The 18,728-nt window shown below is 41.0% G+C and overlaps 3 protein-coding genes across 5 annotated transcripts; 1 reads left to right on the top strand and 2 right to left on the bottom strand.

The window, feature by feature from the left end:
• The first annotated feature begins 1,107 nt into the window (after positions 1–1,107).
• On the top strand, positions 1,108–5,703 carry jtb (jumping translocation breakpoint). 3 transcript variants are annotated; one of them, XM_072370647.1, is made up of 6 exons: positions 1,108–1,190; positions 2,046–2,317; positions 2,719–2,759; positions 2,867–2,952; positions 4,002–4,081; positions 4,462–5,703. In XM_072370647.1, exons 2-6 carry the CDS (start codon positions 2,229–2,231, stop codon positions 4,616–4,618), a joined length of 453 nt encoding a protein of 150 aa, XP_072226748.1. In that variant the 5' UTR covers positions 1,108–1,190; positions 2,046–2,228; the 3' UTR covers positions 4,619–5,703. The 3 variants fall into 3 exon arrangements, with proteins under 3 accessions (XP_072226748.1, XP_072226749.1, XP_072226747.1); XM_072370648.1 differs by having other exon boundaries at positions 1,108–1,280; positions 2,870–2,952; XM_072370646.1 differs by having other exon boundaries at positions 1,108–1,280.
• A 1,410-nt stretch (positions 5,704–7,113) lies between these two features.
• On the bottom strand, positions 7,114–11,649 carry glmp (glycosylated lysosomal membrane protein). The gene is made up of 7 exons (XM_072370639.1): positions 11,511–11,649; positions 10,494–10,661; positions 9,406–9,504; positions 9,155–9,319; positions 8,809–9,027; positions 8,044–8,312; positions 7,114–7,949 (listed from the first exon to the last, which is right to left on the bottom strand). Exons 1-7 carry the CDS (start codon positions 11,622–11,624, stop codon positions 7,775–7,777), a joined length of 1,209 nt encoding a protein of 402 aa, XP_072226740.1. The 5' UTR covers positions 11,625–11,649; the 3' UTR covers positions 7,114–7,774.
• A 1,320-nt stretch (positions 11,650–12,969) lies between these two features.
• On the bottom strand, positions 12,970–18,251 carry cct3 (chaperonin containing TCP1, subunit 3 (gamma)). Its single transcript, XM_072370634.1, has 14 exons — positions 18,161–18,251; positions 16,578–16,639; positions 15,909–15,959; positions 15,742–15,804; positions 15,538–15,634; positions 15,313–15,430; positions 14,943–15,129; positions 14,680–14,829; positions 14,462–14,594; positions 14,217–14,298; positions 13,949–14,129; positions 13,621–13,866; positions 13,285–13,416; positions 12,970–13,199 (listed from the first exon to the last, which is right to left on the bottom strand). The coding sequence occupies exons 1-14, from the start codon at positions 18,186–18,188 to the stop codon at positions 13,107–13,109; spliced, it is 1,623 nt and encodes a 540-aa protein (XP_072226735.1). The 5' UTR covers positions 18,189–18,251; the 3' UTR covers positions 12,970–13,106.
• Between the last annotated feature and the right edge of the window lie 477 nt (positions 18,252–18,728).

The raw sequence follows: 18,728 nt of genomic DNA, 5'->3' as shown, positions 1-18,728 counted from the left end.
TTTTCTTATTTTTGTCTTTTATTTCAGTTGCATATTCAATTATTTAGTATCAAGTTGCTCAATATTTACAATATGAAACTTCTCTTCTCTTCTCTGGAGCGTTTATTGAATCTCATGAGTACAAAAGTTAAACGAAATAAAATTTCATGTTGTATCATGAATGAAAATCTGTGTTGATGAGCAGTAAGTGGTGACTTTTGATTTGAGACTGTAATATACACTAACGCCATCGGGCGGCGGTGCGGAAACACTGATGACGTTTTTTCTGCCTTGCCAACATTTACATTTCCAGCAGGCAAAAGAAACTAAAGGAAGTATCAGCCTTTAACTTTCAAAATAAATGTATATCACATTCATAATATCAGCTTGTACTTACACACATAGAATTATATATTGATCTTTCCATCCCTTTCCTGGCTTTATCCGGTCAGGGTCACAGCCACGCTAGACCTGTTCTGTGCTCTTTAAAATCACAGAATAATTAGATATATAAGTAAATGGACGATGGGATGAAACCGGAGTGCTCTGAGAAAACCCACAGATGAACAATATACTATCTTGAATATGTCAAGATAAACAGATAGGTACTTTATTTAAGGGAATTGTTGTCACAGCAGCAAGCATCAAGGTGGATGCAGTGCAAGGATAAATAAGCTAAATACAAAAAATAACATCAAGAAAAATTACCAATGGAGGGAAAGTATGTATGTAACAACTCATGACACTCTTGAGCTCCTCCTGGGGCTCCAGATGTGTTCCAGAGCCAGAAGAGATGTAGGCCTAGATATATTCCCTCCAGCGTGTTCTGGGTCTGCCTGGGGTCTCTTCTCATTTGGAATTGCCCAGGAGAAGAAAAGTCTAAGGCACAATGTAAAAAAGCTCGACTTTGTGCCAACAATGCGGACACAGCTCTTGCTTTGGTTATACTTTGTGACTTTAATTGAAGAAAAATCAGATTTTTTTTTCAAGTTTTAAAGAGTTATATCGGTTTAGCTAAGACTTAAAAACTAAATTTAGAAATAGCTTAGAGTCAGAAGAGGATTTTATTGTGAAGACATTGTACCGGAAGTGATACTTGGGGTTATTCTTTTTTTTTCTAACATTATTGTACTGGTGTGAGGCCATGAACATGTCCGGTGACAGTCGGTGAATTTAATCAGCTCCCCGGTCTTTAACCACTAACTTTAAAGGTCAGTTTGTCATCGTCGGTTTTAAACCGGCTTATCATCTTCTCATTTCGCACGTTGGTTCCAAAATGGCGACTATTTCAGCGGATTACGGTGAGTATTTGGAGTTGAGCTGAGCTCAGCTAACGTTAGCTCGTCTTAGTAGGTAAACACTGTGTTAACAGGCTGTAAAGCTTTAGCTGGATGTTAGCATTACTATGTCGTGGTGTTTGTGACAAACCATAACTCTTAAATGAAAAATGTGCCAAATAGTCTGTTATACTTTCATAAGTCACGTTAGCCGGATAGCTGCTCTGCTAACGCCTGATAGCTTTGTTTTGGGTTAGTTCAGCATCATCGATCGATCGATTACCTACAGTCAGCTGATTATTAAAGATAGACAGTTTGTCAGCTGTTGGTGACTGAGCTGGAAATAGTTTTTAGACTATAAAATACCGATTAAGTCATTATTATATGCAGTTTATGACGCCTGTATCCATATTCCAATTCACCATCAAGTACATTTTCTATCGAGTGCTTGTTTGTTTTTTTAGTAAAAGTCAGAAAATGTATTGAATATTATAATAATCAACAGAGAAATTTAAGTCATAAGGTAGAAGAAAGAAAAAATCCTCTGAATACACTGTTGTCTTTTAATACATATAAACTAATGTAATTTTCTTATTCTTTGTTTGACAAAACCTTTGTTACTTTCAGCCACTCTCTGCCAATAATTTAAAGGCTAATGATTCAGTAAACATTTGAAAAAATGGTTAGATTGAATGTTTTAAAAGTAAAATAGGTGTTGTTGAGTAACAGGATGATAATGATTAGGACAAACCAGACTTATTGATCGAACTGATCTGTTTTATCTTTCAGGAATGAGCTTCCTGTTGCCTTAAAGCCTTTTGTCCAGCGTGAGCACCATGTAAACAGACAGACAGCAAACTGTTTGAGAGTCAGGCTGTACACTGGTCCAGAACCAGTCAGTAACTGGTCAGTAACCAGCTGCAGTAGAGTGTCAGGGTGGCTGCGGTGTCGTCCTGCTGGAGAAGCAGACTGATGGAGAGTGACTGTCGGATCCCTGTCGCCTGTTGTCGACCCCGAGTCCTCCTCCTCCATGCTCTGTTCTGGGGCCTTGTCTCCTTAAGGTTAGTCTTTAAAGCTCTAGCTGTTGTTAAAAATAGGTGATGTCTTTTTACGGAAGGTTGTAGTGGTTTTATGCTGTAATAAAAATGACATTGTGTTTGATATGAAACCCCCTTAGGACTTGACTTGACTTTGAAAGACTCCTCTAATGTTTTGTGTAGCAGTGCTGATTTGAAATGAGTAACACTGGCAATATTAACATCAGTCTGTACTATTAAACCTGAAGTATCCCTACCACAAAATCATTATGTGGTGGGAATCTGTTAGCAGCAATTTGTGTCTTGTGTCTCGGCACACATAGAGAAGGAGGAGAACAGAACTAACAGCAAAGATGGAGAAAAACAGTTGATGAAGCCCAAAACTAGGTGGATGTTTGATGCCTGAATGTGTTGTTGTGTTTCAGAGTGTTCGGAGCAGCTCTGCTGAGCGAAGAGAAAACAACAGGTACGACCAAGCTACGGTCGACACCTCAAACACCACTGTCCTGTTTAAACTTGAAAACTGTAAATAGTTTTTGTTGTCTGACGCATGTTGTCCTTCCTCTGTGGCAGCAGTGAAGCCTGTGGTCGCCCCCTGCTGGCAGCTGGAGGAGTTTATAGTGTTGGACGAGTGTGTCCGCTGCAGCGACTTCATCTCAGTAAGTACACTGAACCAGTTTTATGTTCTTACAAGGAAGAAAAAAGACTTAATGACGTTGTTAAATGCAGTCAACTAACAACCGGTTCAGATTTGTTTCCTTGAATGCTTCATTAGAAGTCTTTTTAATGATGTTCCTAGAGACAAAACATCTATACTGAATCGGTTTTATAGCTTTATTTGTGTTTTACAGAACCAATCCAGGCTCCATGGGGTTCTTTAATTGAAGCCTTTAGTTTTTGTTCATCTGAAAGATTTGAAATAAACTGCTGTTAAACAGCTGCCGATGCTAAATGAGTAAACATGATGTTCAAAAGCCTGGACTTGCATGTCTATATATGCCTGATATGTCCTGTGGCACAGTTTTGAGTGTCAGTACCTCCACATACCGATTGGCTGTAACAATGGGACTTTGCTGTGGTGAACGGGCTATAGATAATTTCTCCAGATGACTTTCTGTTGAGCTAATGAAACCCAGCTCACAGTGTCAGAGAAATATGGACACGTCTCCACTCATGGTTTTGTCAGAGATCAGTCTTAAGCTTAATGTTGTCGCCCAAACGCACAGCAGCGAGTGCCAAAGCAACTCCGCTTGTGTTTGTGTTTTGTATTGCCAAGTTTTTGTAACTTGGCTTGTGTTGTTCAGCTGATACTTTTGCAAAATAGCTGAGTTGGAACCACAAGTAAGTAAACAGGCCCGTCTCTATGACTCACCCAAGCAGGAGCAGACAGATTCTTGGATAACACAGAAGTAGTTGACAGATTTTGCAGAAACTGTTGAGTTAAGAGAGATTTTTGGATGCAACATTTAAAGACGTTACAAAATGTTCTTGTTATTTTGAAAATTAAACCTTTGTGGATACTGAAAATTCTGAGCTGAAGCTGTCGTCTTCTGCTGCTTTCGTCGGCCGCCATCAAACAACCAGCACACCTAAAGAGATCCACAATGACTCCTAAGACTCTTCAGACCAGAACCTGGATCTAAACAGAAACCTGCTCTGCTCGGCACCACCAGACAATGTTAATGTGATGAATGTGTGTTTGTTTCAGAGGTCGCAGTTGGCTTGCAAACAGACGGGATATGTCGAGAGGATCAACTGCACCAAGTCAAGCAGAGAAGAGTACAAGAGGTCAGTTATTGATCATCACTGGGACCAAGTTCAGGCCTAAAATCACACACCCGTTTCCTCTCCGAGAATGAGATCAGTCAGTGAAGTTCGGAGCTGCTCATTGAGCTGCTTTTTAATACAGTCAAGGAGCTTTTACGTAGAAATCATAAATTTAGCTGAAAGTTGAGTTGAAATGAGTTGAGACTTTTCAGTACTTTCCAGCTTTAGTTTCCCGTATTGTTGGAACAGGTTGTGACAAGCCTGAGACAAGCGTCAAAATTGATTTAGTTCAGCAGTTAATTGCGGCTCAGAGTCTGACGGGTCCAATGCCTCAGACCACAGGAAGTGAAACAATTTGATGAATCTGATGTAAGTGCTCACTCTCCTCCTCCTCCTCCCAGCTGTCGCTCCGCTCTGATGGAGGAACATCTCTTCTGGAAGTTCGAGGCAGTGATGTTGGGTCTGACGGCTGTCTTCGCTGTGCTGGTGGTGGTCCGGCAGCGTTGGCTCGATCGCCTCGCCTCCGAAAAGGTCCGCCGCCAGATAGAATCCATCTAGGACGCCGCACACTCCGGGACCAGGACTTTTTATCCCTCGGCAGTATTTTAACAGCAGGGGGAGCGAAAACTGATCCACGTTCAGTTTGGACTGAGGATAAACCTGCAGAGAACTGTTTGATGTTTTCAACCTAAACTTTATTTAAAATGAGTTGGTAAACGTGACGAAGAGGCAGAAGGACATTGGAGATTTATAGCTCAATTCTTCATCAATTAACGTTCATCTTCACCAGCAGCTGCTTGTTTACTGGTTAAAATCTCAAACGGACACTAAAACTGGGATTGTAAAACACTCTGACGCATCATGATGACAAACTTTAAAATGTATTATAGTGCTCAAAGTTCAAAGTGAAATCAGGAAGCGATGAAAGGGTGACTCAGAAAGTTTGGGATTCACCTATAAAGCTCAAGAAAAAGAGAGAACTTAGAGTGAGGCTCAAACTGTACTTGGACTGAATGAAAAGAAATAAGATATTTTAGAAATGAGGGCTTCATCTTGGTCTTGTGATGTCCAGTCAGTGTGTGCTGCAGTGACGTCACAAGCAGTGAACCAGTTTTTTTTATTTTTATTTTTCATTTATTTGCCACAATATTCATCTTTACTCGGTAAAACAACAAATTAAATTATGCCTGGTGATGGTACGATTTTCAATCTGATGGAAAAATTAAATTAAACCTGTAAATTAGATTTAGTTTTTTAAAGTGGGAAGAGCTCCATCCTTCTCCTGATTGGCTAACATCACGACTTACTGGGCTCTGATTGGTTTCCGTCCCAAACTGAACAAAGAATCAGGAGTGAAGCCTTTTTCTCCACTTTGTGAACAATTTTGAGGACCTGTTGAACACAGCAGTGATGTCATCATCTTAAGCTCCTCTGATTGGTTAGAAAGTTTTAGACTCATTCAGATGTGAATTTTTCTTCATATTATTGTGCAAAGTGTTTCCTTCAACAGCTGAAGGTCAAACGTACGAGTGTCTTTAAAAGCAGAAGCATATAAAGACAATGTTGAGAGGATTTTATTGTACATAATAGTTTGGTATATTTTCTGCTTTTTTCTCTGTGAAGTTTCAGACTCAATAAACTGAGGAGAAGCTGAAAACATTCAGCAGCTGTTTTCATCCACGTGACAAAGTTCAACTGAAATATGATAAAAATAGTTTTTCCTTCTGATGTTGTGCCAATGAGTTTGTCGGTTTGTCAGATGAACAGCAGGTGGAGCACATTCTCCAGTCTGTGTGATCATGCAGGACTCTGCTGCTTTAATGGTGAATAAACAACACATTTGGGTCTGTTAATTGTATGTGTTGAAGTGAGGAGAGTCAGTTTTCATGTGGTACATGAAACCAGTGCAGCGTACTGTCAGTATTTTGAAGACCCTGCAGAAATGTATAAAACACGTTTACAGTGTTTCATTTTGAGGTGGCAAATGGACTAATAAAGACTTTTTGCTTCCAGGTGAAGGTATTTGTGGTGTTGGCTCCTGACCGCCTGGAACGGCACCCTTTGTCAGTAACATATTAATTATTGAGGAAAAAATAACCTTTTAAAAAAGGCATCACTAATTTTAGGCATTTTCTTCACATTGTTTCTTTTCATCTTTCTACATTTCAGGAATTTATTCTCTTAAAGGCGTGGCTTCTTTTTCAATATTTAGTTATATTTAACATTTTAAACTTGTTTTAAGTCCCACTTGGTGCGGTTGTTGGTCGTGTTCTTTAAAATGTACTTTTTCTTTAAATTTATTTCTTATTGAGGCTCCGAAGGGTGTTGATGTTTCACTTCTTTCATGTTCGGGTTCCTCTCAAACATGCATCCGTGCTTTTGTGTTTCAAACTGCAGCGGAAATCTTACCAGGTCGGACTTGGTTGTATTTAATCAGAACTTTCAACACAACACAAGTCTGAACTGCATTCGCAGTGTGAAAAAAATACCACGAACAAGCAGTAATTTGGCCAAACATTTGCTTTCTATAGAAATCCAACAAATCAACCTCGTTGGAATGAGGCGCACTATGACGATCATGGTGGATGTGACCTCACTACGTTTTATCAACTGCATCGCTTTAACAGATTGATGATGTCATCGTGTCATTTATCAAACAGGCGTTTATCTATGCTTGAATGTTCCACCTCAGAGGTTAAACCTTGTGCTTCTGTTTTCGGTAAGTTATTTCAGCATTTTGCTTCCTCTTTCAGTTGGAGCAAACTGACACTGTGTAAATATGTAATTACCAATATATTCTCCTGTATAAGGGTGGGGAATAATCTAGGACAATTTACATATTGCACATTTAATTCAAATACAATATTTAGGTCAAATCAGCTCAGCAAAAGAAATGATTAATTCTGCAAAACGCTGATGTAGAAAAAGGCTTGTTGTGTCAGTTTGTTTTCAGCTGTCGCTTTTCTCGCATCCTGATTGGTCGACCCAGAGCAGGTCCAGTCAGATGCCATCGTTTCTGTGATGTTAAAATCCATAATGACACCACTCAGTAGATCTAAACAGACTGCAGTTTATTTACACACCATCCTGCTGCCACGAACGCAGTAGCACTGAAAGCAGGTTCATCCGCTGCTGAAGATGGTCCCCCAACAAATGCAACATTTTCTCCCAAAAAGTTTCCAAGAACTAAAGCATGCAGCTGTTTGCAAACAAACTGCCGTATTACATTATTATAATAAATAGATGTGAGGTGCATCAAAGGTTTACATCGTCAGTAAAAGACCTCAGAGCCACAGACGGGAAGTGATATCTGAGATGGACTGTTGATTGGCTCCAAACTGCAAAACACTCAAAAACATCAATTTTAAAATTTTATAATTCAGTGAAATGGTTCTAAATTTCTTTTCATAAAAAAAAAAACTAAATCAAATACATCAAACACTGTCAGTTGTGAGTTGCATCGGATGCTCCGATAATCCCGCTTCTGATTTGAAAAAAAAAAAAATACAATCTCTGTGCCTCCTGCTGAATTAACCGGATGATTGAAACTGATCAGAGTCATTGATCATGGAAATAAAAGTCAGAATGATGATCTTGACTCGATGAAGAGTCCATAAAAGGCTGGAGCTCATGGTGTTTCACCCGTCCGTTAAGTTTTTCTAAAACTTTCCATTTAAAAGAGTCTCTGGTCTCTCACTGGCTGCGACTCAGCGGTCAGTTGATTGGCTCGTATGTGGCCGATGAGGCGTCTTTTCTTTTATGGAGGCAGATGCAGACTCCGCCCAACAGCAGGAGGATCATGGGAGTCCCCAAACCCACCACCATGATGGTAAGAATCATCGGAGAGAAGGAGTCAACGGGAGGAGAGCCGACACCCACCAGCATCGTCCTGAGGGAGACAGGGAACACGTGCACGGAGGTCAGCGTTTATTGATTGATCAGATTTGATTGATTAACGGGACATGACAGCAAAGCGTACAGACCAGCTGAGGAACATTGTTTTGTTGTAGAACGGATCTCCGGCGAGGCCAAAGCTCATATTCAGCCCCATCGCTTCTGGTTTTGAGTAGAAGGCTCGGATGAGACTGGACGAAGCTGTGGTCGCTTCCCCGCTCTGCGATTGTGGCTCAGAGTGACGGCATGGCATGGCGTCCTCTAGAACCGGATGAGGCCGACTGTATGCCACCGGCTTCCACTGGACAAAACCAAGGACATCTGAGCTGCCATTCATTGACGACACCCACTGAGACACCTGAGAGGTCAAAGAGCACCCTGTGTTATCATGTGTGGGACCGTGATGGTCTTTCACTGAAGCAAACTCCACCAAATGGAGGAAACAAAACGACTGTAAATTAAACAGATGCATCGAGTGCAGTGTTTTAACTGGTTCAAACTGGTTTTCCTGGTGACTGAAGCTGCAAAAACAGAGCTGCTTTAACTGCCAATCCCAATCAGTCAGAGTAATTAAAATCAGAGGAAAAAAAAAAACATCAAATGAGCTGCAGACGTGTATTCAAGATGATTCTAAACATGCTGATGTCTGAACACAAAACTTCTTAAACCTAATCTGGTTTCAGATCAGAATGAGGGTCAGTTTTAAACCTGCTCTTTGGTTTTTAATGTCATGGAAAGTTAGCATAATAACATTTAAATTTATTTTCATCTCTAGATGTGACATGTTTTTTGTTTCCTTCATAAACATCATCCATTGCGGTTTCTTAAGCACAATATAATTAATTGTTTATCACCTTAAATATTGAAGGTGTGAACTCGTCATCGATGGACTGATGAACATCCACGCTGCTCAGAGGATAAGCTGCGCCCACCGACTGCAGCTCCAACAGGAACCTGGAGTTATTCGACTGAGGCAAAATGCCATCAAGCCATACATCTACCTGGGAGGAGTTAGCAGAATGTAGGAGGCGGGGCCATGACTCGACACGCCCCTCCGAGTCAAACACTGACAACTGTGAAAAAAAAAGAATTAAACAGAAAAATATTAACTCTTACTGAAGGAATCAAACGTGTTTCATGCAGTCGAACAGTTATTCTAATTCCAAGGAACGTTTGTGACTCATCACCATGGCAACAGACCTGCAGGCAGAGCGATCCGTTCGTGAAGGTTGGGTCGGCTCCGCACAGCAGAGCCATAGAACCGTTCAGTCTGAGGCGAGACCAGTTGAAATGCTGCAGCTCATATGGAGGAAAAAAGTCCGAGGTCGCCTCGGCCGTGTTGTTGACATCATCGTACTCCAAGAGCTGAGAGACACAAAAACAAAGAGTTATGCCATAGAAACACACACCTGTCCTTAAATATTTAAGGTGGACTGGCAGACGTTTCTGACCCGGCTGAAGACGATGGCGGTGCTGTACAGGACACTGCTCTGTGGCTCCACCGTCAGGCTGCCGCTGGTGTTATGAGCCAAAAACTCGGGCCAGTTCACCTGAGATATAAAACAAAGATCGCCGTTCAGATACACAAGTGTCAGAATATTTCAAACCCCTAACATTCAAACTGACAACTTTTCTTTACTAAATACAAAATGTGGTGTGTTTACACGCAGGGTTTTTCAAAGCAGGTACACCCACTAACTGTTCTCCTCCTGCAAACTTGGTTGTTCGAACTGCTTTCTAAATAAAAGTGATTGAACTTGACTACCTCCCAGAGGACTTGCAGCTTTGAGAACTATAAACCAGTGATCAGTTCAAATCGATGAACATTAACACTGCGCTGAGAGTGAAATTTCTCATAAATCTGCCAACAAAGCAGCTTCCCATTGTGTGGAGGTGCGCACGTGTCTCTGTGTCTTTAAATGTGACTGTTGTGAAACAACCTGCATGCTATGTTCTATTTTAATGTCTCTTTCTCACTTCTGTACTGACCTTGTCTTGCTAATGCTGCATTCACTGACAGCTCAGAAATCATAACGCGACACTACTCTGTATAATTAATACAACCTGCAACCCCATAAATTTAGCTTTTTCTGCCGTGATCTTGCGATAAACTAAATTTTTGACCCCTCTATTGTCTGCATATTCACTCTGTACATTCTGACAGCAGAGCAGGTTGCCTACATTTGGATAAAAAGACAAAAAGCAAGTGTTATTTCAATTTAAGAAATAAAAAAGTACAAAGTATGCCTTTAAACTATCTATCTACATGCATTTTAACACCAATGCTTTGTTGTGGCCACATTTTGCTTTCAAGCCAAGGCGCTTGAAGGTGATATGCTGGAATTACTCCAGAAAGGTGGCGAGAAAATGACAATCATAAGTTTTGGGACCCTGAAAAACATGATGCCATGGTGTTGAATACTACATGAGTAAAATGGTAGGGAAATGAGAAGCTGAAACTGTTGAAAATTCTTATGACTGCAGCTGCCGACTGTTTTACCTCTAAAACATAAAGAAAAGAAAGAAAAAAAACGCAGACCTTGACAGTGGAGGAAGAAGTGTTGGTGTGGACGATCAGCAGCGTTGGCGCCCCCTGGCTGCAGAACAGGAAGTGCAGCGTGTCGTTACCTCCCACAGCTCTGACATGCAGCAGATCACCACCAGGAGGGGGCTTTAAGGTTGAGTTTGGGTTCAAATCCACAGACAGCTGGGGTGGAGGCACGAAGAAGAAAATCAGAAATCAAAGGCTTCAACAGCTTACTGACCGTTTTATTGATCAAGTGAAAGTCATTTCACATGATCAAAAAAGATTTTTAATCAACGTGGAGAACTTTGAATGTTTGGAGATGTTTCCTGATAAGATTATTGGTGTTTATTCAGTAGTAGCAGGTCACATGACAGGAGAAAACTGACAAAAAATCTAATGAAAACAAAGTGTTTCAATCAGATAAAACAAAGGGCTTTATAACACATCGATGGGTAATAGGATTAAATCCTTCTGATTAAAGACTTTTTGATCAGTCTGTTAATTGACAGATCTGTTAAACGTCTTAATGTTTACATGATTAAAAGGTTTGAGATATATTTAAACAGTTAAAGTGAAAAGGCTCATTAATTCAGCTTGAATAAGTCAAACAAGAAGCTATGACAAATTTGATTAAACCAACTCAGACAAATTCTACAATCTAAACATAAACTTACTCTGAAACTAAAACACTATGTGAAGTACATCAGATTACATATTTCTTGTAACATTCAGTTTAAAATGACTATTTAAGAAGTTTTTAGAAATACAAAACAGCTATATAAAATGACATTTGCTCCATATTATACAGTTCGCTTGAATTTCACTAAGGCAAAACAATGCTTAGCAAGAAATAATTTGCACTTTAAGGAAGAAAATGAAAGACTAAATTATTCAAACGTTTAAACCGTTGTAGGTCTGAAGTTTAACGTTTAAGACTAATCGATACTTTCACTTCCTGCCTTTTCTTCCTGTTGGTCTGCTCTCTAAGAGACTAATTTAAAACATTTCCTGGTTCATCTCGTTTCTTACCTTTCTTTTGTACGTCTCTGCTCCGTGAACCAAACTTTGACACAAAATGAAGACACAAGCAAGTAAAATCACGCAAACTCCGCCGTTCTGCGCCTTCGCTGCAGCCGCCGCCATCTCTGTTGTTGTGACCGAGCTGTGCTGCGGGTCACATGATCTGCTCCCTTTGTGTCAGCTGACCGCGGAGAGGCCCCGCCCGCGCGCACAATCTTATATAAACAAATTATATTATCTATTATAAAGAATAGATAAAAAATGGAGTTCGGCTTCTGGCCAAAGTGATGGAATAATCGCACTTTTTTTTACTGGACACAACAAAATAAACACAAATATGACACAAACGTTTTATTCTGATGTCTGAAAATTCTGGTTTTATCAAACAATATTATCTTTATGGATATAAAGCTCCCATTAAGTACAATTTAATGTTTATTGTTAATATATAGATAAAAATATATATTAATGCTTAACCTGACAGGAGGGACAAAATAAGGGAAAGTGAATAAAGGAGAAAATAGAAAAAGATACAAAAAAGAGAAAACAACTAATAATAAAGTAAGACTGAAATAGTTTGCTTTTCTAAAACAAATACCCACTCAAGTTTAAAAATGGAAAAGATTATAAAACCCCTTCAAGAGGGTAAGACAACTCAAAAGATGTTGCTGGTAAAGGAGCTGATGGATCACCCCAGTAGGATGGAGTCCTGTCATGGAACTTGTTTTTCCTGTTTCCACCATCACCACAGAAAGGTTTGAATGCTCTTTGCTCTGTGCTGAGATGCATTATCATCCTGTAAAATGACCTCAGCATCACCAAACCTCCTTTTGACTGACGAAACAAGAAAAATGTCAGTATCCATCTGTAGAGGTAATTACTGCTCTCTCCTCTGGTCCTTTACATGACATCAGCCCCTTCTCTTCATACATTATGTTATCCAAAGTGACTTACAGGTAGGCAGATAGGGTCTGCCTAAGGACCCCTGCTGGAGGTAGTACCATTCATGAAGGAGATTTGAATGCAGGTCTCCCACATGAAAAGTGGCAATCATACCACTACACTAGCCAGTCATGTTTCATTGGACCAAACTAAAGTTCCAGCATCATCTTAGTAGTAATAGTTATTCTAACAACCACAATGAATGTTAACTGTAAGGCTTATTTGCTTTTGTTTCGGTCTATGGGGAATATTAAAATCAATTTTATTCAAAAGTACCAAATATTGGACTTTGAGAGTGAATGTTTTTCTGGTCACATGACAGAAATGTGGTCCTTTAATATGTTCCTCGTGCACAGTTTTACTGCGCCATCATCATTAAAGATTATTCCTGTGAGACCTTCTTTGACGTTTCACTGAACAGACATTTTGAATCAAATTGAGAAACAGCTTCAGGCTAAGTCAAACAATTTAGTAGGAAAGCTTAAAGAGAGAAAACCATCCGAAGAAAAGAAACCAGAGAAGAGGATCAGGTTCCGAATTTCATTTTTATTAAGTTTCATTGAGTCTTCTGGTCCCCACACATTCATATACACACACACACAGACACGCACATCGCTGGAGTGACTCGGATGTTGTTCTGGGTCAAACTGGACCTCGGTGGGTCTATTCGGCTCCCTGACCTCCCATCTGCTCGTCTTTGTCCTTCTTCTTGTGGCCAGAGACGATGTCGTCGATACGCAGCAACAAGATGGCCGTCTGCAAAACACACGAGAACAGAAGGTCAGTATCAGTATTGATCAGTAAGGATCAGAATGGATCACACTGTGACTGCAGTTCTGACCTCAACGGCAGTCTTGTAGGTCTGAGCTTTGACAGCCAGCGGCTCCCAGATTCCCAGAGCTGACATGTCAGACAGACATCCGGTCTCACCGTCGACACCCCAAGACATACTGTTTTCCTGAGTGTGTTTGGCCTGAACACACACACACACACACACACACACACACACACACACACACACACACATTAATTAAACAGCTGCTGCACCTGAACAGATGTTTCAACCTGCTGATGAACACTGTTCAGCTGAGGTTAAGTGTTGGTGTCTGACAGATGTTCGCTCACTAAGAATAAAGCGCTCATGATGACTGAAACAATGAATAAAGTTTTCTTGTACCCTCAGGGATGTCAGAACACGAATGGTGGAGGCTCCACAGTTCTGGATCAGGGTTCGGGGGATGACCTCTAAGGCCTGGGCTACAGCACGGTACGGCCACTGTTCAACACCAGTAATGGCGCGGGAACGCTCTGTCAGTCGCTTTGAAATAGCCATTTCCACGGCGCCACCACCCGGCAGCAGGAAGGGGTCGAGCAGCACATTACGACACACCTGCATGGCGTCCTGAAGGTTCCTTTCCACCTCCTGCAGACCACCGACAGCGTTACAGACTGAACAAAATTAACACGATTGATTGATCGGTCCATCAGCAAGCCGGTGTTCTTACCGCCAGGATCTCCTTGCTCGCTCCTCTCAGCAGGATGGTGCAGGCTTTGGGGTCTTTACACTCAGTGACAAAGGTGAAATACTCGTCTCCGATCTTCTTCACCTCAAACAGTCCCGCCCCCAAACCGACGTCTTCCTCACGAAGCTCGTCTGTCCGGCTGGCGATGCGAGCCCCACATGCCCTGAAAAGACAAAGTAGGTTTAAAGTGTTGCTGCTTCTAGTGTCTGCTGAGAGTTGATTTCACAAAAAGAAAAAAAAAGAAATGTACCTGGCAATGCGGTTGTTATCGGTCTTCCTCACACGGCGGATGGCGGTGATGTTTGCCTTGACCAGGTAGTGCTGGGCCAGATCTGAGTGTAAATAGCAGAAAAGTTGAAAAAGAGTGGCACTTGTTTTCCCTGCCTTTGTAATGTAAACAGGCTGATTTGTTAAACACGAGTCGGGCAGTAACAGGGCGCCACCTGAGGAAGGTGCCCATACTGCTGTAGTTCAGTTCGGATAAATGCAACATACCTGAGATGCCTTTCTCTGTGAAGACCAGGTCTGGTTTGAGCCGGATGATGTCCTCACAGATCTGCTGGATGTATTCTTCCTCCATCTGCAGGATCCTGGCAAAGTCTTCCTCCTTACTGATCTCTATGTCAGTCTGCAGGCACACGGCGAGCGTTACATACAGCACTACAAGCGTGTGACAGAAGATGCGACAGAGGGTGTTGCACAGCATGTTATACCTGGCTCTCCCCCTTCTTGTACTCCAGAGAACAGTCCAGCAGGACGATCCGGGGGTTTTTGATCATCCTTTTCATCCTCGGGTGTGTCACATCTTTGTTCACCATCACTCCTTTCAGCACACATGAGTCCTCAATGATCCCACCTGGAACCTGGAATCATGAGAAATGACGGACAAGGAAGTTCAAACCACTTTGTGCGATTTCACATTTTAAAGTGAGCAGTGAGGTCTGAGAAGCAACAGGAGACGGTCTGATAGTCGTACCTTCTCCACCTTGGCGTACTTCTTGATGTCGATCTCTTTACGTCCGTTTTCTTCCAGCTCCACCGTACGAACGGCGTCCAGCGCAATGCCGCAGGCCAGGTCTGACCAGCGGCTCAGTGCTTTGGTATTGATGGCAGAATGGACAATCTTCAGCATCATGGAGCGGTCTGATGTGTCTACTGGGGTGCTGCCGGGGTAGGAGTACAATTTCCACTGATCACACCATAAATATACTCCAGTAAGTCAACCTCTAATCCTCCTTCATGAGGGTTTAACGTTATGTTTAAGCCGGTGTTCGTTTGGTTTAGTAATCAAGCGATAGCAGGCTGCACGCTCAAGACCAGAAACTCTGAGACGGCTTAAAGAATACCTGACTTCCTTCAGAATTTCCAGCATATCCTCCAGAGCCTGTCTGTAGGCACTGATGATCACTGTTGGGTGCATCTGCTGCTCCAGAAACTGTTCAGCTACAGACAACATCTCTCCGGCTGAGGTGCAGAAGGAGAGACAGATGTTAGATCATGTGAGACCTGCTGTCTGTGAAGGACCAGCCCACGTCTTAAAAAATAAAAATTAAACCAATCAATCATCTCACCCAGTATGATGACTGAAGTGGTCCCGTCTCCCACCTCTTCATCCTGCGTGCGGCTGATCTCAATCATCGACTTGGCTGCGGGATGCTGCACCTGAATCTGTTGCCATGGAAATGCAGGTTAGCATTCAAACAAGGACACTCAAAAATTGATAGCCAAGTTACATTTGAGTGTGATGGAAAGTGAACGTTTAACATGTCTCTAACCTCTCTGAGGATGGCGTTTCCATCATTAGTCATCACAATCCCTCCCATGGGATCGAGTAACATCTACACAAAGAAACAGAAATGTGTGGCATGATACTATCTTTGTGTGCCGATGTATATGACCATGCATATGACTGAAAGTGTAGAGCATATTTAAGTTATCTGACCTTCATCATGGCCCGTGGGCCGAGGCAGGTCCTGATCACATCTGCAATGGTCTGAAATGAACAGCAATGTTAGACACTGAACCACCAACAGGTATCTTTACGTTATAAGTGATGACCAAGTGGGATCTCAGTGAAAAACCAGGGCAGGTAATGTGACAGAACAACACGACAAGGCTAATGATGAGCCTCATCTCGTAGCGAAGCTGGCAGCCAATAAAAACCTGACAACGAGCTTCTGGATACCAATTTATCAATGCAGCGAAGCAGCTGAAACAGAGACCTGGACTGCTCTGGAGTGAACAAATGATTCAATAACTGACCTGATAAAAACTGGTTCTGTTCACAGCAGTGATTCAATTCTAACTCAATACCACATCTACAAAACGTAGGAAAAAAAAAAGAAAACTTGATCTCCTTTCTTTCATGAGGGATGCTGTTTCCTATGCAAAAAGAGATACTAAACGTAGCTCTAAAGCTCCTTTCCTTGAGAATTCATACTGCTCTGATCGCACCTGCTATTAAACACCTCCAGGTTATTTCAATCAGTTAAAAGACTATTTGTCCAGGCTCACACTCCACCACTTCGGACAGTTAGAGAACACTGGGTCTTTCAGGACAGAGACCTTTCAGGGAAAGAAACTAAAACAAAGTGTTCCAGCAGACACTAACCTTTGCAGCATTGATGTTTCCAGTCTGGACTTTACGTCCGGACTCTCTTTTCATATTCTGGTCTGCAGAAAGGCAAAAAAAGAGAGGAAGTTAACATCAGCATAGAAACATCAACACACTTAATGCAAAGGGGCATTTATTCTGAAACGGACATTACAGAATTATAACTTTAATAAAACAATAAGAGCGTATGACAAGAAAACTGCCCCTTTATGTGAGAGCTCATATTTAAATACAACAACTCTGAGTAATAACAACAGGAGGTAAAAGTAAGCTTTAAACCTAATGAGAAGAACCACTTATAGATATCTTAATCATTGATTAACCTGAAAATTATTGTATTGATGTTTTCTGTCTGGTAAAATCAGAAAAAAATAAAAACACAAAAGATGTAACAAAACAAAATAAAGACAAATGTGTTGGGAGAAGGGGAATAAACAGTTAATTACAAATCTTTAAAAAGTTAACTCTCAATATGTCAACACTTGTAATAATAGTAACTAGTTTTAACAGATTGATTAAGACAAAACTCAAATAATCTGCCAATATCTTTACTAAAACATGACAAAAGGCATTTGACATTATTAAACATTTTTCAGACCTGAAACTATAAAAAGAAAATAATAGATTGGCATTTTAAATAACTGAAAGACCATTTAAGAAAGAAATGCAATTTTTTGCAGTCTCATGTTTGCTCTCACAATAACTCTCCGACTTTAATCTCTCTTTGATAATTAAACAATAAATAAATCAGACACAAGAGAAACGCATAGGGTCGACTTTGCAGATCTAAAATAACTGCCAGTCACTGCAGAAATAAACCTAAATATTATTTTCCCCGGTCCCAATTTTCCATCAAAGCAACTGGAGCTGAAAGCATCCCTCATACAAAATAAATGTTTAAAAACAGAATCTCTCATCATAAAAATCTATTGCTTTTACCTAAAACAGTAGATGTTACAAGCAATGAACCCAGTGTCTTACATGTTCCAATATAACATCATTAACATGATGTGTTACTGTTCTCATCTGTAAGTGAAATTGCAGACACATTACAGGCGGTGTTATAGCTGGAGACTGATATTAGCAACACACACAAACTACATTTTATATAAACTTCCAGTTCCTCAGCTATACACCACATTCTGCAGTAAGAAAACCCATCTTGGTGCTTGCTAACCTTCTAGCGGAGGGTTTATGCTGAGTAACGGGGAAAACTTAGCTAAAGTTAGCATAGCATCCAGACGCTCTCCGCCTCTTAAGAACACATGAGCTAAAGATGCTAAAACCGGTTGGGTGGAGCTCTTCGCGGACTGTCTAGTGGTAGCATGCATGTATATGGTAGTATACAGCAAGGGCTCACGGTGCTAAAGCCAACCGGATGGAGCCGCTACTTGGTTGTGTGGTATGGTACTAACATTTGTAGCTAAGTTAGCACATGCTTAGCTTCTCTCGGCTTTGTGTCACAGCCGACCCGCTCTGACTGTAAGCAGCAACAAACTGGACAGAGCTACGACACCCAGCAGTCGGTAGGTTAGATAAAAACGTTGAAAGCATATATTTAAATATATATCAATACTTACTGAGCACTAAAACCTGCTGGCCCATCATTTTGACAGCGTGTGCCGGACAGCAGTAGCCTGGAAGGTTCTGGGTGGCACGAGGAGAGGGAGCGCTCAACCGACAGGAAGGAACACCATCTGAAACCGACCAATCAGCTAAGAGCATCGATATGATTGACATGCATTTTCACCAATAGAGTGAATGAGACTAAATTTTCGGGCGATCATCCTTTTATGGAGAAATTCAACCACACCCCATTTAGACTTCTCACTTTTTCTTGTGATTTTCTGAACAAAAAAAAAAAGTAATTTACCATAAATACGTCTACATACCTATCTATCTATCGATATCTACATATCCTTATATATAAATATATATCTACATAATATATATAGATATATATTTAGATATACACACATATTTTCTGCTGTGGGGACATTTACCACCAGAAAAGCAAGTTCCTACTATGAATACCACAACTAATTCAAGATGATATTGAAATATAGTTTATGGAGGATCAGCAGCCGTTTCTCTATTAAACAACTTATCTCTGCAAATACTTTTTTAATATTAGACCTGAAAGCAGGT

Source organism: Leuresthes tenuis, unplaced genomic scaffold (assembly GCF_036924035.1).
Source record: "Leuresthes tenuis unplaced genomic scaffold, fLeuTen1.0.hap1 SCAF_18, whole genome shotgun sequence".
Lineage (NCBI taxonomy): Eukaryota > Metazoa > Chordata > Actinopteri > Atheriniformes > Atherinopsidae > Leuresthes > Leuresthes tenuis.
The sequence above is the reverse complement of the archived record's forward strand: the minus strand, read 5'-3'. Positions and strand labels throughout refer to the sequence as shown.

Coding starts and splice junctions, on each gene's coding strand:
- cct3 (XM_072370634.1), bottom strand. CDS start 18,188: ATGATGGGCCAGCAGGTTTTAGTGCTCA. Junction 15,805..15,908: donor GCCCACGGGCCATGATGAAG/GTCAGATAACTT, acceptor TTCTTTGTGTAG/ATGTTACTCGATCCCATGGG. Junction 14,595..14,679: donor ACAAGAAGGGGGAGAGCCAG/GTATAACATGCT, acceptor GTGTGCCTGCAG/ACTGACATAGAGATCAGTAA.
- jtb (XM_072370647.1), top strand. CDS start 2,229: ATGGAGAGTGACTGTCGGATCCCTGTCGCCTGTTGTCGACCCCGAGTC. Junction 2,318..2,718: donor TGGGGCCTTGTCTCCTTAAG/GTTAGTCTTTAA, acceptor GTTGTGTTTCAG/AGTGTTCGGAGCAGCTCTGC. Junction 2,760..2,866: donor GAGCGAAGAGAAAACAACAG/GTACGACCAAGC, acceptor CCTCTGTGGCAG/CAGTGAAGCCTGTGGTCGCC.
- glmp (XM_072370639.1), bottom strand. CDS start 11,624: ATGGCGGCGGCTGCAGCGAAGGCGCAGAACGGCGGAGTTTGCGTGATT. Junction 10,662..11,510: donor CAGAGACGTACAAAAGAAAG/GTAAGAAACGAG, acceptor CCTCCACCCCAG/CTGTCTGTGGATTTGAACCC. Junction 7,950..8,043: donor AAAACAATGTTCCTCAGCTG/GTCTGTACGCTT, acceptor TGTCTCCCTCAG/GACGATGCTGGTGGGTGTCG.